This window comes from Talpa europaea, assembly GCF_964194135.1.
Source record: "Talpa europaea genome assembly, chromosome: 15".
Lineage (NCBI taxonomy): Eukaryota > Metazoa > Chordata > Mammalia > Eulipotyphla > Talpidae > Talpa > Talpa europaea.
Genome location: NC_140083.1, coordinates 82,839,929 through 82,863,688, shown reverse-complemented (window position 1 = coordinate 82,863,688; position 23,760 = coordinate 82,839,929). Strand labels below are relative to the sequence as shown.

The window sequence follows — 23,760 nt, the reverse complement described above, 5'->3', positions numbered from 1 at the left end:
TAATGCAAATGAAAACGGCAAACAGTATTATTAGGAAACTGGCTTTCCCTTGCACACACTGAATGGCTCCCAGGGACCTCCAGGGGCCCCCAGAACAAACATCGGGAAACACTGCTCTGGAAGGATCACCCCAACCCTTCTTTATGACTCATACTTGCGGATTTTTCCTTCATTTTTATTAGGAAGGTGTAAATGTTTGCCCCTCCGATGGGTCTTGCACCCAGGAAAAACCAGGGAACGCCTCAGGCTCAACACCCCTCTTGCCTGACTCCCATTCTGGGGGCTCTTCTAAATACCTTCCCCTTGCACCTCCCTCTGGACCCTCCCTGCAACAGGCCCTACACTCAGCCAGTCCACTCCCCCAGTCTACTCCCCGTCCCAAAGCTTCTTCCTCCCTCAGGAGAGGGCTTTCTCTGCAGGGCAGAGGCTAATCTTGCTCTACTTTCTCCTTTTCTCCCTCCCCCTCGCGCGGCCACCCTCTCTCAGGGGCTGGGGTAGGACATCGCCTTTCTGGGCAGGCTCCTTTAGAGGACACGCTTCCCCTCCCCCGCACCCCGACACCCTGGAATAGATGGAGTCCGGGTTCGAAAGTGTCCCCTGGAGCCGGGTAGCAGTGGCCGGCGGCAGGGCCCCGCGGCCCATGGGGTGGGGGTGCGAGTCAGGACTCTGGTGCCACACCCCTTCGCCCGGGGTGCCCTACCCCTGCAATCCCCAACCTGATTCTTCATTCCCAACCCCAGTTCCCTAGCTAGCTGCAGCCGCAGGCCTCCACCACCATGTCCGGCAGGTCTGTCTTGACCACGTTGCCGTCGCGGTCGAGGTAGAGGAGAGACAGAGGCCTCCGGGCGGTGGGGACGCAGCAGGAGGCGCCCAGGGGCCAAGGCGTGTTGGCCTTGAGGAGGCTGAAGACGGCGGCGTGGAGCGAGGCGGCGATGCCGGGGCTGCCCGCCAGGTGCGGGGGGCACTGCCCGCTGCAGTAGTTCAGCCGGTACCCCTCGGGCTGCAGGATCCAGTCCCGCCAGCCCAGCTCCTGGAAGTCCACGTAATGGTCCCGCCGGCAGCAGAGGGGAGTCTCGGGGTCACAGGTGGGGGTCCTCCTCCTGGCCCGGCCCGCCCCAGGCTCGGGGGGCCGGACCTTCAGCTCCAGGAAGGGGCGCCGGTCGCGGGCGTCCAGGGGGCGCGGGGGCGGCGCGCGGCGGTGGCGGGCCGGGGGGCCGCAGTCCAGCCGCAGCCTCAGGACGCCGGCCGCGTCGCCCGCCAGGCCGCGGGAGGGCAGCGGCAGGGCGTGCCAGCCGGCGGCGGTCACTCGGAGCTCCGCCAGGAGGCCTCGCGCTCCCGGGCGCCCCCCGGCCCCCCCCCTCCGGGAGACCCGCAGGCGCCGGGCGCCGGGCACGTGCAGCCAGAGGCGGGCGCGGCGCAGGCGGCGGGCGCGGGGCGCGGGCAGGCGGAAGGCGAGGTCGGCGCCGCAGGCCGGCGCGGGGGGCTCTGCGGGAGAGACCGGGAAGGGGCGGTGAGCGACCTCCCGCCCGCGAGCCCCGTCCGCCCGCCCCCGCCCCGGGAGCAGCCGGTCACCCCGAGTCCTCCGCCCGCCCCGCCGGTCTCCTCCTCCCGCGGCCTCCGGGCTCCGCCGGCCCTGCCCCGCCCTCGCCCACCTGAGACGGCGAAGCTGACGACCTCCTCCCCGCGGGCCGCAGCCTCGCCCCCCAGCTGCAGGCGCCCCAGGGCTCTGGTCAGCGCTGCCCGGGGTGGGGGGTGCGTGACTCTGGGACGACTGGTCAGGCGCAGCCCCTCCAGGATTTGCTGCTTGGCGAGCTCCAGGACCAGAGCTCGTTCTGCTTGGGGTGCCAGGGCGGGGCCCCCGCAGGAGGGACACGCAGAGCCCATCCCCTGTGTCCACGCCAAGGCCCAGAGCAGCACCAGCTGCAGCTGTGCGGCAGGGCGGGCCCCGCTCCGGGGGGACACTTGCATGGCAGCTGCTCTTTCTGTTGCGTGATCCCTGGGCACTGCCAGGGCGGCGGCAGGCCCCAGTGGCACACCTGCCCTGCCCGGCGCAGCCACCTGTGTTCTCTCGCCTGGGCTCAGGAGGGCAGGACAAGGACCACCCAGGGTCCCGTGCGTAGCAGCCCTACTAGCTTGGCCCTCACAGCTCACGTCTGCCTCTGACCCGGGGCCTCTTTAGAGCTGGCAGCCTGGGGTCCCTCACCTAGTGGTCAGCCAGCAGGCCCACCCTCTGAGTCTGGGATTGGCCAGCTGTGTTGCCCATCAGGACTCTGCAGGGGGTGGAGGTTCCCCCTTGGGGCTCAGGTTTCACCCTCTGGCCCTGGTCACTCACTGGGCTTGAGGTAGGGGTATGGGGGGGCAACGAGGACATGCATGATGCAAGAAAGAGGATGATTTCACATGCTAGGTCTCCAAGGTCTGGGCTCTGGGGAGGGACTCCACATGCACAAGGTGGGGCCAGGTGGCTTCCCTGCACAGCTCCGGGCTCCTGGCTTGCCCTGCACCACTGCCTCGGCTCTTCCGGCGGGGTGGCTGGTACCTGCAGCGATTATTTCCCTGGGAGTCTCTGGGCCAGAAGAACTCTGGTCTCTTTATTTGCAGCGATGGGGTTGGGACAGGGGTGAGGGGTTGGGATGGGCGGGAGGAACGGAGTCCTCCTGTCCAGGCCAAGGTGGCAGTGCCACAGAGCGCAGGAGTCACCCCCTGACCCTGCCTGTGCTGGCGGCCCAGAGTCCAGTTGGACTAGAGCACAACGTGGAGGAGGCTGGAACATGGGGCGGGGGGGGATGTAACTGTGATGTCTGGGGAGACCCAGAAAGGTGAGGGGCAGTGGTGATGCAATCTCACAGCGGGACAGAGTCCATCCAGCTGGCAGAGGGCATGGCAGCTGCCAGGGGACTGTGAGAGTTGCCCAGACTCGGGGCATCCTGGAAGCAGAGCCAGGCCTCTCCATGACAGTGGGAAACGGAAGGTTTATGGACTTTTAAGAGCAAAGCAATGAGAATGCAGTAACCTTAGTTCTAGTTCCAGCCCTAACTTGCCACACTTTCTCAGTAACTTTTCTTTTAAAGATTGACTTTCATTTATTTGTGCATACAAGAACTGGGGTGCAGGCCAGAGGTACAGGGGGGTGAGAGGATTCACTAGAGACAGAGCAGGGAGCAGAACAGGTGGATCCACTGAAATCCACTGCCGAGGGGAGCAGGGGGAGACAGGAGTGGTCCGCAGCGCCATGTGGGTAGCCCCTGCCGGGGATTGTACTCGCGCTGCAGCTGCGCACGGCCTCATAGTGCTGAGACTTACCCCCTGCAGCACCTGGGAGGCCCCTCAGTAACTTAAAATGGGATGGAGGGGATCCCCCTTGAACTCATGAGGGTAGGCCCATACCAGCTGCTTCTTATGCCCCATTTTCTTCAGGATGCTGGAGGAGGTGAGTGGGCTTCGGAACCGGCGCCTGTTGAGCTCCCGCGTCACCCGCGGGCGGCCCCCCCCCCCCCCCCGGCGCGGCGGGCGGGCTGCAGTACCGCCGGTGTCCACCGCGGGGCAGTGCCGCGTCGCTGCTCGGCCGCCGGCTCCGCGCCACCCGCTTCCCGGGCAGGGGCTGCCGAGGGGCGCGCGGGCCTGCGAGCGCCCCCCGAGTCCCCCCTCTGGGGACCCTGCCCTCCCGCGGGGCCGAGAAGCTGGTCTCTGCGCGCTCCCCGGGCGCCGCCAGAGCGGGGGCTGTCCTCGGGGCCCGCAGCTCCGCTGCCACGTGGCAAGGGCTGGGGAGGGGTGCCGGCTCCTCCCAGAGACTCGGGCGCCGGCAGAAGGAGGCTGAGACTTTGGGACTCACCTGTGCACCTTGCACTTCTCCCCATACCCCAGCCCCGCTGGCCCGCGCTCTGCCCGGCTCCCGGCTCCCTCTCCGCGGGCCGGGGCTGGCGAGCGACAGCGACGACGGCTCCCTGGCCCTGCTGTCTGGGCCCTCGACCTGAGACGGGCCCCCAGGGAAGCATCAGAGGGTTTACCTGGACGCCCCAGGCGGCAGAGTCAGGGGAAGCAGCAAGAGACGGCTGCAGGAGGCACTGACCCTTTCCCTGTCTCCCCTGTCAGGTGCCCCCAATTTTCAGCTCTTCCTACCCTCTTGCTGCTGTGCCTGGCCCGGCCCTACCTCCCCACTGACACTTACGTCAGAACCCAGCTATAAATATGCTCTTAGCATCTTAGTCACTTTTCCCAAGAAGTGCTCGGGGGTTATAAATACCCCAGCCATCTGCCTCACAGGCCCGCCCTACCACCAACCTGGCTGGGGGCTGGGGGCAGCTCCCGCGGGGGGTGGGTAAGGAAGAGGAGGAGGTCTGAGTGATTCTCTTGCCCAGAGGAGAAAGCCCCAGAGTACAGAGGCAGGGACCTGGGGGCTCTGGGAGAACAGATGTGGACGGGGATAGAACTACTTTCTCCCCCTTCCTTTTTTCTTAAATCAAAGCGCCAAAAAGAAAGGGAATAACACTGAGCCTGTCTTTATTTTCAAGTTTGCGGCTTTATTCATCATAGATTTGGGGGCATTTGTTTTGATGTTTTAAAATATCACGTGAAGACAGCGTTTATTTTGATGGATCACTGCTCTGGGCATCCCTTAGCATGTTGCCCCCAAGGCGGCTTCCTCACCTCACCTTAGCTTGCTCAGGGCCCTGAGGCTGCAGTTAGGAAGGAGGTCAGGTTGAGGTTGAGCGAGGTGAGGTGGGATGAGCTGACACGCTGCCAAGGGGGGAGAAAGAGACTCCCCTGGGTCCCCTCTTCGCAGAGCTCCAGTCGGAGTAGGTGGGTGAGCTACGGCAGGCCGCTCAGACTTGCGTCCCTCCAGGAGGGTCGTCTTCAGACCTTTCCTCCGGGCTTCCTCCCCTGGGGTTCCCAGACTCTGTTGGGGGCGGTTATAAGCTGAGCAAACACAGACATCACGTTACCCAGAGGAGCGGACACGTGGGCTCTGTGCAAACTCGGCCTTGGGCTGCAGACAGTATCGACCCCACGGTTCAGGGCTGTCCACCAGAGGGAGGAGTGGGTGAGTGAAGGGGGTAAAGGTCTGAGAGGCCCATTGCAGAGCAAACGCCTCCCTTTCCTCATCCCAGGCCTTGTCTTTGTCTCACTCGAGTGCCCCCAGGGCCATTCTAGTTTCCCGGCAAGGCTCCTGGGTGCAGCCTTGGGCTGGTGAAGGGAGGCAGCCAGCTCTGAGCCACTCTCTGCTGCTGCACCAGTGTGCCCACAGGCTGCTGGCCTGCTTGCTGATAGAGCAGGGCCTGTCTCTTGTCTTGGGTAAAATACAGAAGAGGAGCAGCAGAATTCAGGTCTTTTTTTTAGCCACGAAGCTGGCAGAGATGTTTCTGGGAAGGTGGAGGGAGTCTAAGGAAGAAGAGGAGGCTGTCTGGAGAGGCAAGAGGCCTGACGTGTGGGGTGGAGGCAGTAACTCTGCCCTGAGGAACCTGGGTGAGGAGAAGCAGGAGTGAGCAGGGCAGGCAGGCTTGTCGCCTGGTGAATGTCCGCCAGGGTCTTGACAGGAGAGGAAAGACCCACTCACTCAGCGGTCTTCTCCCAATAAGAAGACTTGACGAAGGGCTTATTCACAGAAGGGCGGGCAGGGCGAGGGGATGCTAAGGCCTCCGGGGACGCTCAGAAAGTCACTGCCAGCTCCCAGCGTGGAAGCGGTGATCGGACGCAGGGAGACAGGAACCATGGGATGAGGGTCAGACAGGATGCGCAGGGATGTGGCCCGGGAAAGTCACACAAATGAGGCACCAGGACGAGAAACGCCCTGACCTCTGTGTCCTCTCCTTTGCTCTCTGGCTTGTGGCGCCCCTTAGTCAGGCTCAGCAGGAAGCCAGGGGCCAAAGGGGTTCAAGTAGTGCCAGCCAGGGCCAGGACCTGGGGGCACAGGGCAGGACAGGGCAGGACAGAGAATGGATGCAGGTGCCCCTCGCAGACCCTGACAGCCCCCCCCCCCCCGGGGCAACTTGGAGGTAAAGGGGCTTGAGAGACAGGAGTTTGCCTCACTTTGGGGAGCAGTGATCTGATCATTGGGGAGTTCAGTAAGGGGCTCTCTGAGGCCACAGCACATCAGGGGAAGGAGCCGGTCAGCTCAGCCCAAAGCAGGTGCCGTCAGTGGAGAGGATGGGCCGGCACGGTGGATCAGGGGTGGCCAGGGCGGGCTGTAGGCGTCTGCCTGGAAGCTGGATGACACTGCTCACAGTTGGAGGTGGGTCAGGCGCCCTTGGGTGGTAGCCGAGCATGTGGAGCTTGATGGGTGCACTCTGCCTGGGGAAATTTCCATAAGTGGCCCAGGGAGAAGGTCCATCTTCTGGACAGAGGCAGTCACAGGATCGTGCCATTCTCTCGAGGAAGGGCCTCTGGCGAGGGCTTGCTGCCCACCCCACCTTGGGCTGCCCTCGCCACACATGGATTAGCTGCACCCGCAGGCCTCCACCACCATGTCAGGTATGTCGGTCTTGACGATGTTGCTGTCCCTGTCGTAGTAGAGCAGCGACAGCGGGCGCCGGGCTGTGGGCACACAGCACGAACCCCCTCCGGTCGTGCCCGCGGCCGTGTTGGCCTTGAGAAGGTTGAGCACTGCGGTGTGAAAGGAGGCGGCAATGCCAGGTATGCCCGCCACGTGCAGCGGGCACTGCCCTGTGCAGAAGTTCATTGCGTAGCCCTCGGGCTGGATGATCCAGTCGTGCCAGCCAATCTCACGAAAATCCACAAAGAACTCTTGTCGACAGCACATCCTGGAGCCTCCCTGGCAGTCGATGCCTCGTCGGCGCACCCGGTGCTTGCCCCCCTGTCTTACCTGAGCCGCCACGAAAGGCCGATGGGCAGCCCCACCCAGAAGGACTGCACGCTGGGCCACGTGGCCTTCAGGAACCAGCTCTAGGGTCAGGTGCCCCTGGCTGCAGGCAGCTTGCGCTTCAGGCCCCAGAAGAAGCTGGTGCCAGCCGCTAGCATTCACCTGGAGCAGCTGCTGAGTAGCTGAGGTGAGGTTGGCGTCCTGTGAGCCCACCACAAGGACCCTCACCTTCAAAGTCCAGACGGCCCTGGAAGGAAGCTGCACGAAGAACATAAGGCTGGCCTGCTGGACTTCCACGCCGCCGGGGGTTCGGTCAGAGGAGAAGTAGAAATCAAGACGGGTCTGGTTGATGTCGGAGAGGCCTGTGGACACAAGGAGCCCGGGTCATTCTGGCCTGAGCAGCCGTCTCCATCTGCTTCTGCACTCCCAGATACATGAGCTCTCTGTAGCACTGGGCACACCGTTCTGTGCCCAGTGAAAATCTCTCTCTTTGCTTCATTATCACAACTCTCTTAAGAGTCTTCCTTAATTTTTTTTTACTGACTTTTCTGTCTCTTACCACCCCTTGAATGCAAGCATTCTCCAGGTTTTGTCCTTTTTTTTTTTATTAAGATTTATTTATTTATACAAGAGTCGGGGTACAGGCCAGATGCGCGGGAAGGTGAGAGGATTTGTCAGAGACAGAGTGGGGAACAGAACAGGCAGACTGACTGAAATACACTGCTGAGGGGAGCAGCGGGCGTGACAGGAGAGGCCTGCTGTGCCATGTGGGACCCTCGCCGGCCAGCTGGGATCGAACCTGCGCTGCAGAGGCTGCGGACAGCTTCACAGCGCTATGATCAACCGCCTGCGCCACCAGGGGAGGCCCCCCCTTTTTTTTTTAAAGATTTATTTGTTGGGCCTCCCTGGTGGCGCAGGCGGTTGAGCGCAGTGCTATGAAGCTGTCCACGACCTCTGCAGTGCTGGTTAGATCCCCGCCAGCCTCAGAGTAACCCACATGGTGAGCAGACCTCTCCTGTCTTGCCCATTTCATCAGTCTGCCTGTTCTGTTGCCCGCTCTGTATCTGGGGAATCCTCTCACCCTCCCGTGCATCTGGCCTGTACCCCAACTCTTGTATAAATAAAAAAAAAATAAATCTTTAAAAAAAGATTTATTTATTTATGCATACAAGAGCTGGGGTACAGGCCAGAGGAGTGGGGAGGGGGTGAGAGGATTCCCCAGAGACAGAGTGGGGAGCAGAACAGGCAGATCCACTGAAATCCACTGCTGAGGGGAGCAGTGGGGAGGCAGAAGAGGTCTGCTGTGCCATGAGGGGAGCTCCCTGGCCGGGGATTGAGCTGCAGTGGCTGAGGAAAGCTTCACAGTGCTGACACTTAGCCCCTTGCGCCACCAGGGAGGCCCCCCTTCCAGGTTCGGTCTTTGACCTTCATTTCCTCCACGCTAAGGGTAGCTCTTATGGTCAGCCAAGGCTATTTTTATGCAGGTGATTTCCAAATCTGTATGCTCAGTCCAGGCGATTTTGAACCTCGGTACTGGACAAATAAATAGATTTGGGTATGACCAAGGGTTGGGCCTAAACTAACTTCTCAAGTTTGTTACTTGAATGTCTTGCCAGCACATTAAAATCAATTTTTCCCAGGCAAAAATTATTTTCCTTCCCATATATGCTCTTTCTGTCCTTAGAAATGACGACACCACTACCCTCTTATCACCTTTAGCAAACCTATGGTCACTTCCCCATCCCCAGATTTAGTGCCCACAGCAGTAGTTCTAATGTCTATGTGTCTCGTCCTGCCCCATTACTAGTGCCCAGTATCCCCGCTTCATCCCTCACCTTGTGAACTGAAACATATTCATTGGGTGTCTCTTCCCTCCACTCCACTAAAATTGCTGGTCAGGACCACCAGCACCTCCTACATGCTGAATCCAGCCATTCATCTCCTTATGTCTGTCTTTCTGGGCCTTGCAGCTGTTTTGGCAGTTACCCGTTCCCTCCTCCTCGCTCCATCTCCCATCGGGGGAGGCTGCCCCATCTTGCTCTCTTGCTGACAGTGTCCCTTCCGCTGTCTGACCTCTAAATGTTGGCGGTCTGGTCTTGAGCTCACTTCTCTTCTCGGTTTCTCTCCCAAAACATTCTTATTAAATCCCAAAGGCTTTCAGTTCTATGTATATGCAAATAACTCCCTGATCCACACCCACCTCTCTCCGTCTCTCTTTCCTGGGTCCTGACTCAGTCTCCCTGACTTGCATATCCAGCTGCTGATATGATATTCCGAGTGGATAACCAATGATGTCCCACACTTTTCACATTCAAAGAACTGTAATTCATCCCCCGGTCCAAACAATGTTCCTTCTTTACTCAATCTTCTCTTTTCCTGTAAAAGCATTGTTCAAGCGCAAACCTTAAGAGCCCTCATCTCCTTCTTTGAAATTCTCTGCAAGATCGGTCAATTCTATCTCCAATTCATAATATAATTTCATTTCTTCCCACCTCTATTATACATTAGTCCAATCCGCAACCATCTTTTCCTTGCACTCTGGCACTAACTTCACAAGTGGGCCACTCTCAGGAAAAACAAAAAAGGGAAACAAACGAAAAAATCAAGGGGTCCACTCTGTCCCAAAACTATTCTCCAGAGTAATCAGCCAGGATGACCTTTTTATTACATAAATTTGATCAGCTTAATCTCCAAAGTCTTTCCATCATTATTGGAATAAAATCTAACCCCTTAACACAGAAAACTTGTGTGGACATTAAATGGATATTCTTCCACTCAATGACCCTAACTACCTATCCTGGCTTTTTTTCTGCTCCTTGAACTCAACAAACATGGGCTCGCCTCGTGGTCTTTGCACTTGCTGTTCCTCCTGCCTGGAATGTCTTTCCAAGATCTTTGAATGACCAGTTCCTTTTTATTTTCTTTAAAGTGGTTGTGGACAGCCTCATAGTGCTGAGACTTAACCCCTTGCTCCACCAGAGAGGCCCCCAGCTCCTTTTTGCCATTCAGTTCAGATGTCTCCTCCTCGGAGAGGCTTCCCTGACTAACCTCTCTGCAGCAGCCTGCAACTTTTCCTCCATCTCTCGGATGCATCATCCTGCTTAACTGTCATCATCCTGCTTAACTGTCTCTGTGATCATCTTGGGTTTTTTTGTTCATTTCTTTATGAGACACTTCTCTTTCCTGCTTCTCCCCAGCCCCAGCTGGAACATAAATTTCATGAAGTTGAGATTGTGCCTGCACCGTTCACCGCGGTATCCCTGGCACCTATCTCATAGTAGGAACTCATAAACCTCCAGTGAATGACCATGTTCTACTTCTTTAATTCTTAATTTACACTGACACCAGAACTATTTTCCCAAACTTGGTGAGGTCATAAAATTCGTCGTCTCAAAAACTTAGTGGTGAATGAAGTGCAAATCCTTTTAGGAAACAACTAAATCTCCACAATGAATTGGCTTTAGCTACCTTTACTTTCTTCCCCACCCCCTTATCTTTTTGTTCTAAGTGAGGGTGCGTTATTGTGGGAATGCCACCAGTTCTCTCATGGGCATAAAATGGCAGCAAATAAATGTCAACTAGGCTTCTTGAGAACTGGAAGTCAGGAAGAAGACTACTCTTAATAGTTCTCAGAGCCAAAGTACTCTCTCTCTCTCATCTCCACCTCTCTGTCTAAGACTATTTCAGGTATTTTTCTCAGTGGATCTACATTTCCGATAGCCTTGCCAGCTTTGTGATGTCCCAAAATGGCAGCTACAGCTCCTGATTCTACTGAACCTTTTAATTAGCTCCTCCTAGTTGGTCTTCCAATGTCCCAATACCAAAATACTAGAAGAAGAATGATTGATGTCATGATTCTTTTCTTGTTGTGTTCCTAAGCACCCTACTGATAGAACCTCTTTCTTTAAAAAAAAAAAAAATTATTTATTTATTTATTTATTTATATAAGCACTGGGTACAGTCAAAAGCAAGGGAGGGTGAGAGGATTCACCAGAGCCAGAGCGGGGAGCAGAACAGGCAGACTGACGAAGTACACTGCTGAGGGGAGCAGCCGGCGCAGCAGGAGAGGTCTGTGTGTCATGTGGGACCCTCGCCAGCGGCTGGGGATCGAACTGGTGTTGCAGAGGCTGCGGGCAGCTTCGCAACCCAGCGCTCAACCACTGCGCCACCAGGGAGGCCCTAGAACCTCTTTCTTAAGCACCAGAGTGACCACCAGGGGTTATGGTAGAATATTCCTTTGTTGGCCCCCAATGGACACTTCCCCATAGTCATGCCTTTGTTCAATCCCTTCCATATTAACTCTGAGCTTGGTCATGTGACTGGATTTCATCCATGAAGCATAGGCAAGTACGGAGCAAACAAAAGCTTGATAAGTACTTAACACAGGGAGCTTCATCCCCTTGGAAGCCAGTCATCTTGCTTCAGAGAGACCGGGACTAGACTGCTGGATGGGGAGCCATGTCAAGGCTTTGGAGGACCAGAGGCTGACTGGAGGCTGTAGCCCCTGTGAGCTCCTGGCTGAATGCAGTTGTGTGACCGACCTCAGCTCTACCACAGAGAGCAGAGAACTGTCTAGACAAGTGCAGTCAAAACAAAATCATGGGAAATAATGAGGTGCTATTTATTTGTTTGTCTTAAGCCTGGGCTGATTTTTGAAATTAATGGCTGAAATAGTTATTAGTATCGGAAGGAGGAGTACTGCCATAACAAAGACCTAAGGGGCCTCCCTGGTGGCGCAGGTGGTTGAGTGCAGCGCTGTGAAGCTGTCCGCAGCCTCCATGGCACGGGTTCGATCCCGGCCGGCCAGGGAGATTCCCACATGGTGCCGCAGACCTCTCCTGTCTTGCCTGCTGCTCCCCTGACTGATTTCAGTCAGTCTGCCTGTTCTGTTCCCTGCTGTCTCTGGTGAATCCTCTCACCCCTCACACCTCTGGCCTGTACCCCGGTTCTTATATGCATGAATAAATAATTCTTAAAAAAAAAAAAAAAGACCTAAGGTAGGCAGCACTGGCCTTGGGCTGGGTGGCAGGCAGAGGATGGGAGGTTGGCGAGGAGACTATTAGTGAAGGCAGGAAGAGCAGTGAGGAAAGTGTTATTGGAAGCTGGGGACAGGGAACCTGCGCCCTGTATTGACTATCTTCTGTGGTAACTTGGAAGTTAGAAACGGTATCTAACAAAATTGTGAATTTAGCTAAAGATATTTCGAGGTGGAATGCTGAAAGTGGCAATTGGCTTATTTTAGCTGCCTATGATAAGGCATTTCAGAAGTGAGAAGAACTAAAAAAGGAACTGTTCAATTTTCAAGCAGAATTTAGAGAAAATATTTCCAACTGGACTTGCTCGATTGGACAATAAAATCTTTTTTCATTCCTTGCCTCTGTCTGACAAAAATTCTCAAAGTAAGAAATCAAACCAGAGCACTGCCAGTTAAACAGGACCCCAGAGTGAAGAGCAAAACAAATAAAGCACCAGTTGTAAGACCCTTTGTTAAGGTCTAAAATTTAGCATGATGTTCTATGAATCCTCTCAACTAGACAAAAGGGCTTGTAAGAATCTTCAGAGTATTGTCCCAAACACCCTTGACTTGTAACCCAAAGAGGGGCTTGTCTTGATAGGCAAAAGGGTGCTTTTTGTCGAACTGAGCCGACTACTATTTGTGACTTAGAAGGCCAGTAGAGTTCTAGAGAATTTTGATCGTGAAATTTGCAGCAGTTCAGAGTAAAAGGGACAGAGACTCCTCAAAATGCAAGCACATATCTGAGCCCCCCCAACTTCTATGGGCAGGAAATAGGTTGAGAAAACTGCTTGGCTGCAAAAATATAGGCCAATTCCTATTTGGCAGGAAAGACATTTCAGAGGCTGGAGCCAAGGCTGAGCGGGTCCTTCTGAGAGCCGGGAAGCAGTGGTGGGCTCTCAAAAGGACAGGCACATCCACTCAGAGTGTAGAACGAGCCTCTGAGCAAGAAAATTCTAGAGTTGGGGTGGACTAAAATACATGCCCAGCTGGACATCAGAACTTTTATGGATCAGTGGTGGCTGTTTCCCACTGCCTTATCCCCCATTTGAACAGGAGTGCCTCGTGGGGTTATCCTGCCTTGGTCCCACCTCTGTGATGTGTGGGAGGCAGAGAACTTGCATTTTCAGACCAAGCACTGATGTGCTGAGACATGTTTAACGAAAAAAAAAATTCCTCATTTCTAGTGTTTGTCCATTTCTGTGTTAAAAATTCTCCCACCACGGCTGATTTCAAATTGTCAATGTGGTGTTACTGGATGTGGAGTTGGGAGACATTCACAGTCGGCTCTCAGGAGACTACAAAAAGCCCTGCCTTAGTTTCCCCCATTCCCTGAGCTCGCTCACTTCATATCTCCAGCAGGAATCATCCTCGGATCTGTCTTTCACACTGTGGTGTAGATGATAGCTTAAATTGGAATGAAAACTTCAAGCTAAAATATTCAAATATAAAAGGTGGAATCCAGTCGTAGTCATTTTCACTTCCAAACCTTGTCTCAGATCGGGCCCCCTCTGACCTGAATGTCAGACTCATTCACGCATTAGCAAGTAAGTGGAATGTATACGTTGAAGTCAGAGAGAACACTGTTTGAATATTACCCCTTGCAAGCTGTATGACCTTGGCTGTATAAATTATCATGACTTTGAGGCTCTGTTTCTGCATTTGTAAGATGAGAATAATAAAGTTGCTTTATGAGGAAGTTGTGAGGCTGACATGAGGCAGGTCCACGAGATACCTGTCACCATCATTATTGTTGCAATATACCAACAACTGGGCGAAGGGTCAGGAATACAAAGGTGAAAAAAGAGCCAAAGAGGATTTTGGGGTTCAAGGCCTGCAGGGTTCATGCCCAACTGTCCACCTTATGCTTGTCTACTCCAAATTGCTTTTCAACTCCAAATGCAATCTATCCCTTCAGACTTCCAGTCATGTGTTTTCTGCCTTCTAGGCTATTATTTAGTCTTTTCTACCCATTGAAATCAAATTTACTCTGCAAGGCCAGTCCATTGGCTGTCTTCTCCTGAAAGACTTCCCCCATCTCACCAGGTCCTAAGAAATTACTCCTGACCCAGTAAGCTCTTGTGCCTAAAACTCATGTCCTGAGCTACTCAAATCTGGTAGCTCAGATTTAACCAATGGTCTCCTGAAAAATGGATAGGCACACCCCTCAAGCTCTTGTGCCTAAAACTCATTCTGAGCAGCCACTCACCCCTCTTGAGCAGGAGCTGAGTCTTGTATTGGTTGCTTGCTCCCACCTTAGCCTTCTAAACACAATTCCTGTACTAGCGCGTTAATTCTCTCAACTGTCCTCCCATTGTCCCCCATTTTACAAATGGGAAAAGTGACTATTAACAACCCAGGTCACACATGCAGTAAGAAGTGGATTAGCAAAGATTTGAGCCCTGAGTATCTAGGTCTCGATGTTGTGTCCTTAATAGTAAGTAGAAACCCTCTTTTGGGCTAGAATAGGGCCTCATCCATCATGGCAGACGCTAGTCTGTGGTGGAGCTAACCTATAGCAAAGACCGGTTGTTAACTCAACTGATGTTTTAGAGCATCCACCTGTTCATGAACGGCAGAGTGGTGTCAAGATCATGGGTTCTGGGGCCTCCCTTGGTGGCGTAGCAGTTGAGCGCTGCGCTGTGAAGCTGCCTGCAGCCTCTGCAGCACCAGTTCGATACCCGGCCACTGGCGAGGGTCCCACATGGTACGACAGACCTCTCCTGCCTCGCCCGCTGCTCCCCTCAGCAGTGTATTTCATCAGTCTGCCTGTTCTGTTCCCTGTTCTGGCTCTGGTGAATTCTCTCACCCTCCCGCACTTCTGACTGTACCCAGTGCTTGTATAAATAAATAAATAAATAAATCTTAAAAAAAAAATATATCATGGGTTCCTGAGCCAGACTCTCTGGCTTCAGTCTTACAAGCCATGCGACTTCAAGAAAGTTACTCAACTTCTTTGTGCCTCAGTTTCCTCACCTCTAGAATGGGGAGAGCAGCAGAACCTGCTCACGGGGTTGCTCTGAGCATCTCGAGGAGGTATATATGCAAACAGCCCAGCACACAGCGAGCATTGTATAAGCCTTCCCCTAGACACAGGTCTCTGCTACAATATGAGGGATAAATGAGAATTTCGGATCTTAAGGAGTTGACATTCTATTGAGAGACTTCATAGAAAACCTAGAAATAGGTAACTCCACAGAAAATTGAGGTTTGGAAATGAGGGTGTGGGGCCACCAGAGAGGGAATACCTCCTCCTCAGGACACGGTGGGGTTTTTCCCCTCCAGCACTCCAGGATGGGAAGGCTTGCTGGGGTTCGAAGGGTGAGGGGAGCGGGCACTAATAAGGGGTAAAGGGTCAGGAGTGGAAAGAGTCTTACAGATCCAAGAAAGAGCGTGCAAGAAGCGCAGAGGCTAGAAAGATCACTTTGTGTTCTGTGTCTAGGGTCCTGTCTCTGAGTGCTTGGTCCTCTTTCCAGCTGCCTGCTAAGTTCTTCAGTTCCTCTGCCCGCCTCTCTCCTTTATCCACCTTTCTGAGTCCTGACCTGAGTCTGACATGTTGTGATATGGGGACCCGGGGTTCAAGGCGAGGGGGCAGAGGTCGGGTGATGGACTGCAGTCCTGGTGTTTTGCTTTCCCCCCTTTTCCCAAATGGGGCGTCCGGGAGAATGGGGGAACAGGAACTGGACACCTGGGGCCAGAGAAAGGATGGACGCTTCAGCTATCAGTCCCTGGGATGGGGTGCAGGAAGTGGGGGGCTCACACACAGAATGAAGAAGTTTGTGGGGCCTGCAGTGAGGGGTGTGGCGGTAGATAGATGTAAGAGTGGTGAAGCCTATCCATTTTTCAGGAGACCGTTGGTTAAATCTGAGCTACCAGAGAGTGCCTGGGGCTTGGGAATCTGGGATTAGGAGATTATAGGTCCTGTGGGAGGCTGGAGTTTGGGATTGTTCAGTGGAAGGAATCAGGAATTGGGTTGCAGAGGAAACTTTTCCTTCCCCTTATTGGCTGTGAGGTTTCGAGGAAGAGCTACAGACCAGGAACCCACCTGTCTCAGCAAAGCTGATGATCTCATATTCCTGTCCCCTGTCAGTCTCCCAAAAGGCCCCCTGAGGGGTCCCCCGGAGGCGCTGCAGCACAGTCCTTAGAGCCGCTCTGGACACTCGCCGGCTCAGGTGTGGGCGCTGGCTGAGGTGCAGCTTGTCCAAGATGCTTCTCTTGGCCAGGTCAAGAAGCAGCTCCCGCTGACTCTCCAGGTCCAAGGCGGGCCCCCCACATGCCGGACACTGACTGTCAGCCTTGGGAGTGGCCATGGTGGCCAGAGCCAGCAATAGGAAGGCCAGGTGCAGTGAGGGGCGCATGCTGGGGAGGCTGTCCTAGAGCAGACCAGGGGCTCAGGGGCTCACAGCTGTGGTCTCTGCTGGTCCTGGCCACCAGGGGCCCTGGAGGGAAGGCTTGCGTCCAGCTGGCATGGCTCTTTCTCACAGGGGATAGAGCAGCCAAACATCTGATTTAGGAGATGAAGCCAGTTCCAGGTAGAACTTGGCAAAAGCCTCCAGCGCCAGCGCAGGGTCAGTGAAAGCAGAGCGGGGGATGTGCAGGGAGGTTCGTTTGTTTGGTGAGAGGAATGTTCTGTGGCCAATGTTGGGAGCCGGTTGTTACCCCCGTGAGTTGTCCAGGCATGGGGACAAAGGTTAGCCATGAAATTCCTCCTCAGATCAATGGCACTGCTGGGAAGCGTGGGGTGACAGGGAGATCAGAGAGTTTAAGACAGAGTGTTACAGGGTGACTCTCCAGCAAGGGGGGGTCGTTGCCCCGGCACTTTGGCACTTTCGTGATTGCTTTTTCTCCACCTGGGACTTCTCAAAGCCCCACCCCCTCCCAGGGCACAGAGCCACACTTCTCCTCAGCCCTGAGCCCCAGGGTGGGGCTTTGCCCTGCGGGGGCTCCCAACCTTCAGTCTCAAGTTGAGGAGGGGAGGGCAAGTGTTCTAGCCCCGTTTCCTGTGTCCTCAGGGAAACCTGAAGGTGGGAAGGGGAAGGGGCTTTTGCTCTCTCCTTAGGGTTTCTGCAGCTTAGGGAAAACATTTTGAGATTTGTCATAATTCCTGGCCCTTTCTTCCCAAAGAGCCTGAGTAGATCCCCTGGGAAAGGTCTCGCAGATCCACAGCAAGGGATTTACCTGACAGGAATGGTGCATGGAATTTGGAACCAAAGTTTGTTAAGTTACATCACCTAGGTTAAAATTCTGTCTCTTCGTTTTATTGGCTGTGTGATTCTGAGCAAGTCACCCAAATTTGAATGATTATTTATGATTTCCAAATCTCAAAACCCTGTATTCTGAACTTTTTTTGGTAACATATGATCAGGCCTCCCTGGTGGCGCAAGGGGTTAAGCACAGCACTATAAAGCTGTCCGCAGCCTCTGCAGCACGAGTTCGATCCCCGATCAGGGAGCTACCCACATGGCACAGCAGACCTCTCCTGGCTCCCGCTGCTCCCCTCCGCAGTGGATTTCAGTAGATCTGCCTGTTCTGCTCCCCACTCTGTCTCTGGTGAAACGTCTCACCCTCCCCACACCTCTGTCCTGCACCCCAGTTCTTGTATGCATAAATAAATAAATCTTGAAATAAAACCAGGATTAAAAAAAATGTGATGATCAGACCTAACCTGAAGAGAAGTGAGGTTATTTCTGGTCTGTTTTTAAATCACACTAAGATTATACATTTTTATTCCAGAAATCTTATTTATTTGATTATGAGATGCTGTCCCTGGGGCTGTTTTATAATATACAGTATAAATATCATTTTACTTTTCTACAAGTTGAACTTTTCTGAATTCTGAAACATGTCTGACCCAATGGAATTTGACTATGGGATTATGACCTATAAAGATTATTTTTTAAAAAAAGTTTATTTCAAAGTCTTGAGAATTAAATAATTTTTAAAAAGATTTATTTATTTATGCATACAAGAGCTGGGGTACAGGCCAGAGGTTTGGGGGGTGAGAGAATTCACCAGAGACAGAACGGGGAACAGAACAGGCAGATTGACCGAAGTACACTGCTAAGGGGAGCAGAGGGGGAGTCAAGAGAGGTCTGCTGCGCCATGTGGGGAGCTCCCTTCCCGGGTATCGAACTCGTGCTGCAGTGGCTGCGGATAGCTTCATAGGTTGCGTCTTAACCCCTTGTGCTACCAGGGAGGCCCTGAGAATTAAATAATTTTATGAAGCACTTACAGTGGTTAGCACAGAGCAAGTGCTTAATAAAAAGTGTGTCGTTCCTGTCACATAGGTTTGTTTGTGGGTCAGAGCACCCTCATCTTCAGATGTGCTCAGAAATTCTGCCGATTTGCTTTTCTGGACTATTCTTGCCTCGAAGACATGCCCTCAATCACTGTGTGTAGAGCAGTCATTTAGTGAGTCATCTCTGCTACTATATTCCCAGCATAACACACAGAACTGATCTATATTGTAATAGACATGCTTAAGATATATCAATTAAAGGAATAAATGTCACGATCCAGGCTGCTTCTCAGAGGTTATAAGCCAAGTCACCTTGATTGGGTTTTTGTGTGTCAAATTTCAAATTTCTTAGCTCTCTTCCACTGATTCCTTTTCTTCTGTTTTTTTTTTTTTCAAAGACTGTGATAGAGGTAGATTTATCACTATTTTCTAGTATAAATGTATTTCAAAATATCAACTTTGAAACATAATTCACATAAAAGTCACCCTCTTAGAGTGTACAATTGAGTGGCTTTTAGGACAGTCACAAAGTTGTGCCACAATCACCACTTAGAACAGAAAGAAATCCTGTGCCTATGAGCTATCATTCTCCACTCTCTTCCAAGTCCACAAGGACTGATCTTTACCATTTTAATATTCTTAAGTTCATTCTTGGATGTGTGAAAATAAATATACCGAGAACTTGTTTTAATGAGGTCAGGAGGCTAGAAGACAGTTCCTATGCATTCCAATGCAATATGCAAACTACAGGATGCAACATGCCTTGCATCTCTAACACAGGAATTGATGCTGCTTTCCAGCCCCAGCTGAAGGAAGAAGGAGGCATCATTACTTAGCAACCCTTCCAAAGGCTATATAAACAGAAGTGCTGGCCTTGAATCAAGGGAAGGTAAAATTGGTAGCTCCATGAGTCTGCACTTACCAAACTGCTTTTTTGTTGTTGTTTCTGAATAAACCCATTTTGTTGGTGAAATAATTGATTTTTGCTTGAGGTCAATACATAACGTGTTTTGTTTGTTTTTTTTAGTTTGGGAGAGGTAGTTACATTGATATTTGTTTTAATTTTTGACTACAGTATGTAGTTCCCAGACACCCTCAAATCTTCACATGACCAGCTGCTACCTGGCAATTAGTTGGGGAAAGAAAGGTAAGCAAAAAGGGGAGAAGCAGAGGAAGCCTCCTGTTCGGGGTGGACACTTCAATGCTTCAATTTTAGCTGTTCTTCAGTTAACTGCATTTGGTTCAAAAAGACCCAGTTGTTGCACACTGCATGACACCATACAAGTCTTTTCTAATCTGCCCTGTCCAGTTACTTTGCCAATAGTGTAGTGATTAAGAGACCACTCCGAAGAGGAACTAAGTGCAACATCCGGGACTTTGGTACCTCATGCTTCCTCACCCATAAAATGGGTATATTAATAATACCTATTGTGTTGAATAGAAATAGTAGATGTAGAAAGCCACATATTCCATATTAAACATCTGTTATACAAATATTAGCTATTATTTCCTCCTGGTCATCATTCTCCATCAAGTTACCTGCAACTTGAAAACCTGGAAAGAGCTGATCCTTGAAGGAAAGAATTTCACACCTCTAGGACTTTGCTGAAGTCTTCATTCTTACTTCTTGAGTAAACTCTTACCTATATTCTTCAAGATTAATTGAAATTTCACCTGTAGGTCCTCTGTAGTTTATTCATTAAACACCTATGATAGCACTTATTTTTTGATAGCACTTGACTTTTTTTTTTTGCCTGCTACACACTTGATAGAGTAAATATTTAATGCCTGAATTCTATCCGTGTAAGACTACAATGCTTCTTTGAGGGAGTTGGTCAGAAAATGATCCAAATGCACACAGTCAATAACTAAATTGATTCTGCCAAGAATGGACAAAATGGGAGGTTGAAAATTTAAGATGATTCTTAAGAATTATGGGTTCTCCATCACCTATGGGTGGAGGTGAATGAGGTAGATGAGGGTGAAATGGAGAGGCCTGTGTGTTGGGAGCTTGGAATCTGCAAGCTCTCTCAACATTTGTGTGGGGGAGGATGCAGACAGACCACTGAGGTAGCCAAGTTGCTGGAACAGCTCACAAGACTCCGGTGTTCTCTAAAGCTCCATACAGCATGAGATCCTCTAGTATTAGGAGAAATGGAAAGATTGCAATCCATTCCACAGCTCATGGAACCATCTCAAGTGAGATCCTGGAGAAAGGTATGAAGGTGGGAGAAACAGAAAAAAAAATAAACGAAAAAAATATATAACTTCTCAGATATTGGAAACCCTGGTTTTGGGATGCAGGAGCACATCCACCTGTGGATCAATTATGACCCAAGCTTTGGTACCTATTGCCTGGACTTCTATGCAGCATTTCTTAGGCCAGCCCTCGGCATCTCAGACAAGCAGCACAGGACAGATTGCCATGGGACCAAACGCAAAATCCCAAGACAGGAGACCATGTGCTGGTTCCAGCAGAATTATGATGAGGTCACGTTCCTGGCAAATAATTCCCCCTGCTACCCAAAGACCAATGAGGTGTTCACTGAAACGTACTACATACACAGACATGCGTGTGTCTGCGTACTGTGTGTCTGACAGGGATGTTGGTAAGAAGTGACTTTGAACCGAGTCTGAACTAAGTGCCTTCCAGGTTTTTACATCTGGAGAAAAATTGGACCTACCATGTGATCTTTACCCAATTTATACTACAACTGTTTACTGCACGTAGGCTCGCTTCTGGGCTCAGGAATCACTGTCCAGGTGAGAGGTTATCTTGAAAGTTCTCTGTTGACTTGTTACTTTATAGTAACTTAAATTCGGTTACTGGGTGTTGTTTAAATTGGGGTGACTCTGAGGAGCCTGGTGGTTTTGAGGGGGCTGTGGGTGGGCGTCTTGAGACCAGAGTAACGTGAAGGAAAGAGCGCGTGTGTGTGCGCGCGTGTGCGCGCGCGTGTGTGTGTGCGCGTGTGCGCGCGCGCGTGTGTGTGTGTGCGTGTGTGTGTGTGTGCGTGTGTGTGTGTGTGTGTGTGGCGGCGGGTGGGAGCAGGCCAGGGGCTGCGGACGCGGACGGCGGGCGGGCAGAGGCACACAGGAAGCGGGGACGCGCGGGGCGCAGGACGCGGTGACGACTACGCCGGACGTGGTGACGTAGCGCGCAGGCCGCAGCGGGGGGCGGACTCGGGGCCTTTTTTTCCCCCTTCTGCTTTTCCCCCTCCCCCCTGCTCTCCCTTTCCGGGTCTGGTTCCCCCCTTTTTTCCCCTTCTTCCCCCTCCTTCCCAAGCCCCTTCCCCCTCCCCCGCCCCGTCCCCCGGGCCCCGGCGGCGGGCCCTGGGGAGCCCCGCGAAGAGCCCGCCCCCAGGAGCGCGCCGCCACCCGCCCGTCGGGGCCGAGCCGCAGCCGGCGGCCGTGGGCCGGGACGGCGGGCGGAGACGCCGGCGCCCTCCCCGCCGCGGCCCGCGTGAGGTGAGGCCACCTCCGGGCCGAGGGGCCGGGCGCGCGGCGGCCCGTGGGGAGGGGGCGTGGCGGCCGCGGGCGGGGGCCGGGGGAGGCCGGGCTGGGGCCCCGGGCGCGGGCGCTGCGGGCGGGGGTCGCGGTGGTGCCCGCGGGGAGGACGACCCCGAGGCCGGGGCGCGCGGGGGCGCGGGCGGGGAGCGGGGGAGGGGCGCGCGGGGCGGGGGGCCGGCGCCACCTGTGGCCTGCGAGGGGGACCCGAGAACTGTTGCGCCTCCGGGGTGGTTGCCCGGCTCTGTGTGTTTCGGGGGTCTCCGCTTTCCCGCCCGCACTGCAGAAACGGGAAGGAAGGGTTTGGGGTGTTTCAGGTCGTGCCGGTATCCCAGTTTATCATGGGGCCGGGCTGGAGTTGGCGTCTCCGGGGAGATGTTTCTGGGGCTTAAAAGTTTGGCCTCCACTAAGCTCCCCTCACTCTTGAGCCTCTTGAAAACTCGTCCAGATCTCGATTTCCTGTAGAGTCAACGATTTTCAGCTTTTCATCATTAACATCGTAACCACAGAATATTTATGCACTCGAACTGATCCTGGGTGTTGATCAGAAGTGGTCGAATAGGGCCTCCCTGGTGGCGCAAGGGGTTAAATGTCAGCACTATGAAGCAGTCTGCAGCCACCGCAGCAGGAGTTCGATCCCTGGCCAGGGAGCTGACCCACATGGCGCTGCAGACCTCTCCTGTCTCCCTGCTGCTCCCCTCAGCAGTGGATTTTAGCCAGTCCGCCTGTTCTGTTCCCCACTCCGTCTCTGGCCTGTACCCCAGTTCTTGTATGCATAAATCAAATTAAAAAATCTTGGGGGAAAAAAGGGGATTGAATGACAGCCCCAGAGGTTCATTAACTAAAGTAAGCTGTGGGAAATTTTTATTTATTTTTAAAGATTTGCTTATTTATGCATACAAGAGCTGGGGTACAGGCCAGAGATGCAGTGGGGAACAGAACAGGCAGACTGACTGAAATACACTGCTGAGGGGAGCAGCAGGGAGACAGGAGAGGTCTGCTGTGCCATATGGGTTGCTCCCTGGCTGGCCCGGTATGGAACTCATGATGCAGAGGCTGTGGATTGCTTCATAGTGCTGTGCTTAACCCCTTGCACCATCAGGGAGGTCCTGCTGTGGGAAATTTTAAATTCAGGTTCCAGTTGGATGAATATCCTTGAATATTTATTTTTTTTCAAATAGGCTTACTTGAAATTGAGAAGCCTGAGCCCTTTCTGGTGGTGGTAGGTGACATGGACTGGGGAGGAGGGTGAGTGACAGGTTCCACTTCAGGAATGTCACGGATTCCTAATATTGTAGTTTCAGATAGTCAGATTTGCACTGATTCAGGTTTATGGCATCAAGACAAAAGCAGTTTCAGTAGTGGTGGGAGGTGAAAAGTGGTAGATTAAGTTCATTCATTTCACATTTTATTTTTTTTAAAAAGATTTATTTATTTTTATGCAAGAGCTGGGGTACAGGCCAGGGGCATGGGAGGGTGAGAGGATTCACCAGAGACAGAGCGGGGAACAGAACAGGCAGATTGACTGAGATCTACTGCTGAGGGGAGCAGCAGGCAAGACAGGAGAGGTCTGCCGTGCCATGTGGGATTCTCCCTGGCTGGCCTGGAATCAAACCTGCGCTGCAGAGGCTGCGGACAGCTTCACAGCGCTGTGCTCAACCTGCTGCGCCACCAGGGAGGCCCACATTTCACATTTTAGACTTACTTTTCTTCCTGTTACTGTTCTCCACAGGGTTGAAGGAACAAAGAACTTTTCTTGAAAGTCTGATGATCTGTCAGCAAGTTAAATTTCATTCAGAGCTGCGGTTCTAGCTGTCTTTGTCCCCTACCTAATCTATATTGCAGATCTGCACAATTTAACAGAGCGTTTTCAAAGCTGCCTATATAAAAATGGGGTGACTGATCATTTTTCCTGGGAAGGATTCAGAAGAAATGTCTTCCTTTCTCTTTCAGAATAAAAACTAGAGACTTTCAAAGGTCTGTAGAGCCCTGGATCTATAGCATCCCTTTCCCTCCAAGATACTCACCGGCCCCTTGGCTGTTCTTGAGGACACCAAACAAGCTGCCTCAGTGACTCTATGTGCACCTGTTCCCCAGGTCTTCCCGAACCCCTTTCCCTAATAAACCTTCACAGCCTTACTCAAATGTCTTTCTAGTGACATTTCCTTGGCTATCTAAATTGCAAAG

General features: G+C 52.9%; 2 protein-coding genes across 2 annotated transcripts; both read right to left on the bottom strand.

Moving 5' to 3' along the window:
- Positions 1-748: 748 nt before the first annotated feature.
- INHBE (inhibin subunit beta E) lies at positions 749-1,968 on the bottom strand (the record flags this gene model as incomplete). Its single annotated transcript, XM_084256188.1, has 2 exons — positions 749-1,485; positions 1,653-1,968. 2 exons carry the CDS (start codon positions 1,966-1,968, stop codon positions 749-751), a joined length of 1,053 nt encoding a protein of 350 aa, XP_084112314.1.
- Positions 1,969-6,433: 4,465 nt separating this feature from the next.
- On the bottom strand, positions 6,434-16,189 carry INHBC (inhibin subunit beta C; the record flags this gene model as incomplete). Its single annotated transcript, XM_084256498.1, has 2 exons — positions 6,434-7,179; positions 15,877-16,189. 2 exons carry the CDS (start codon positions 16,187-16,189, stop codon positions 6,434-6,436), a joined length of 1,059 nt encoding a protein of 352 aa, XP_084112624.1.
- Between the last annotated feature and the right edge of the window lie 7,571 nt (positions 16,190-23,760).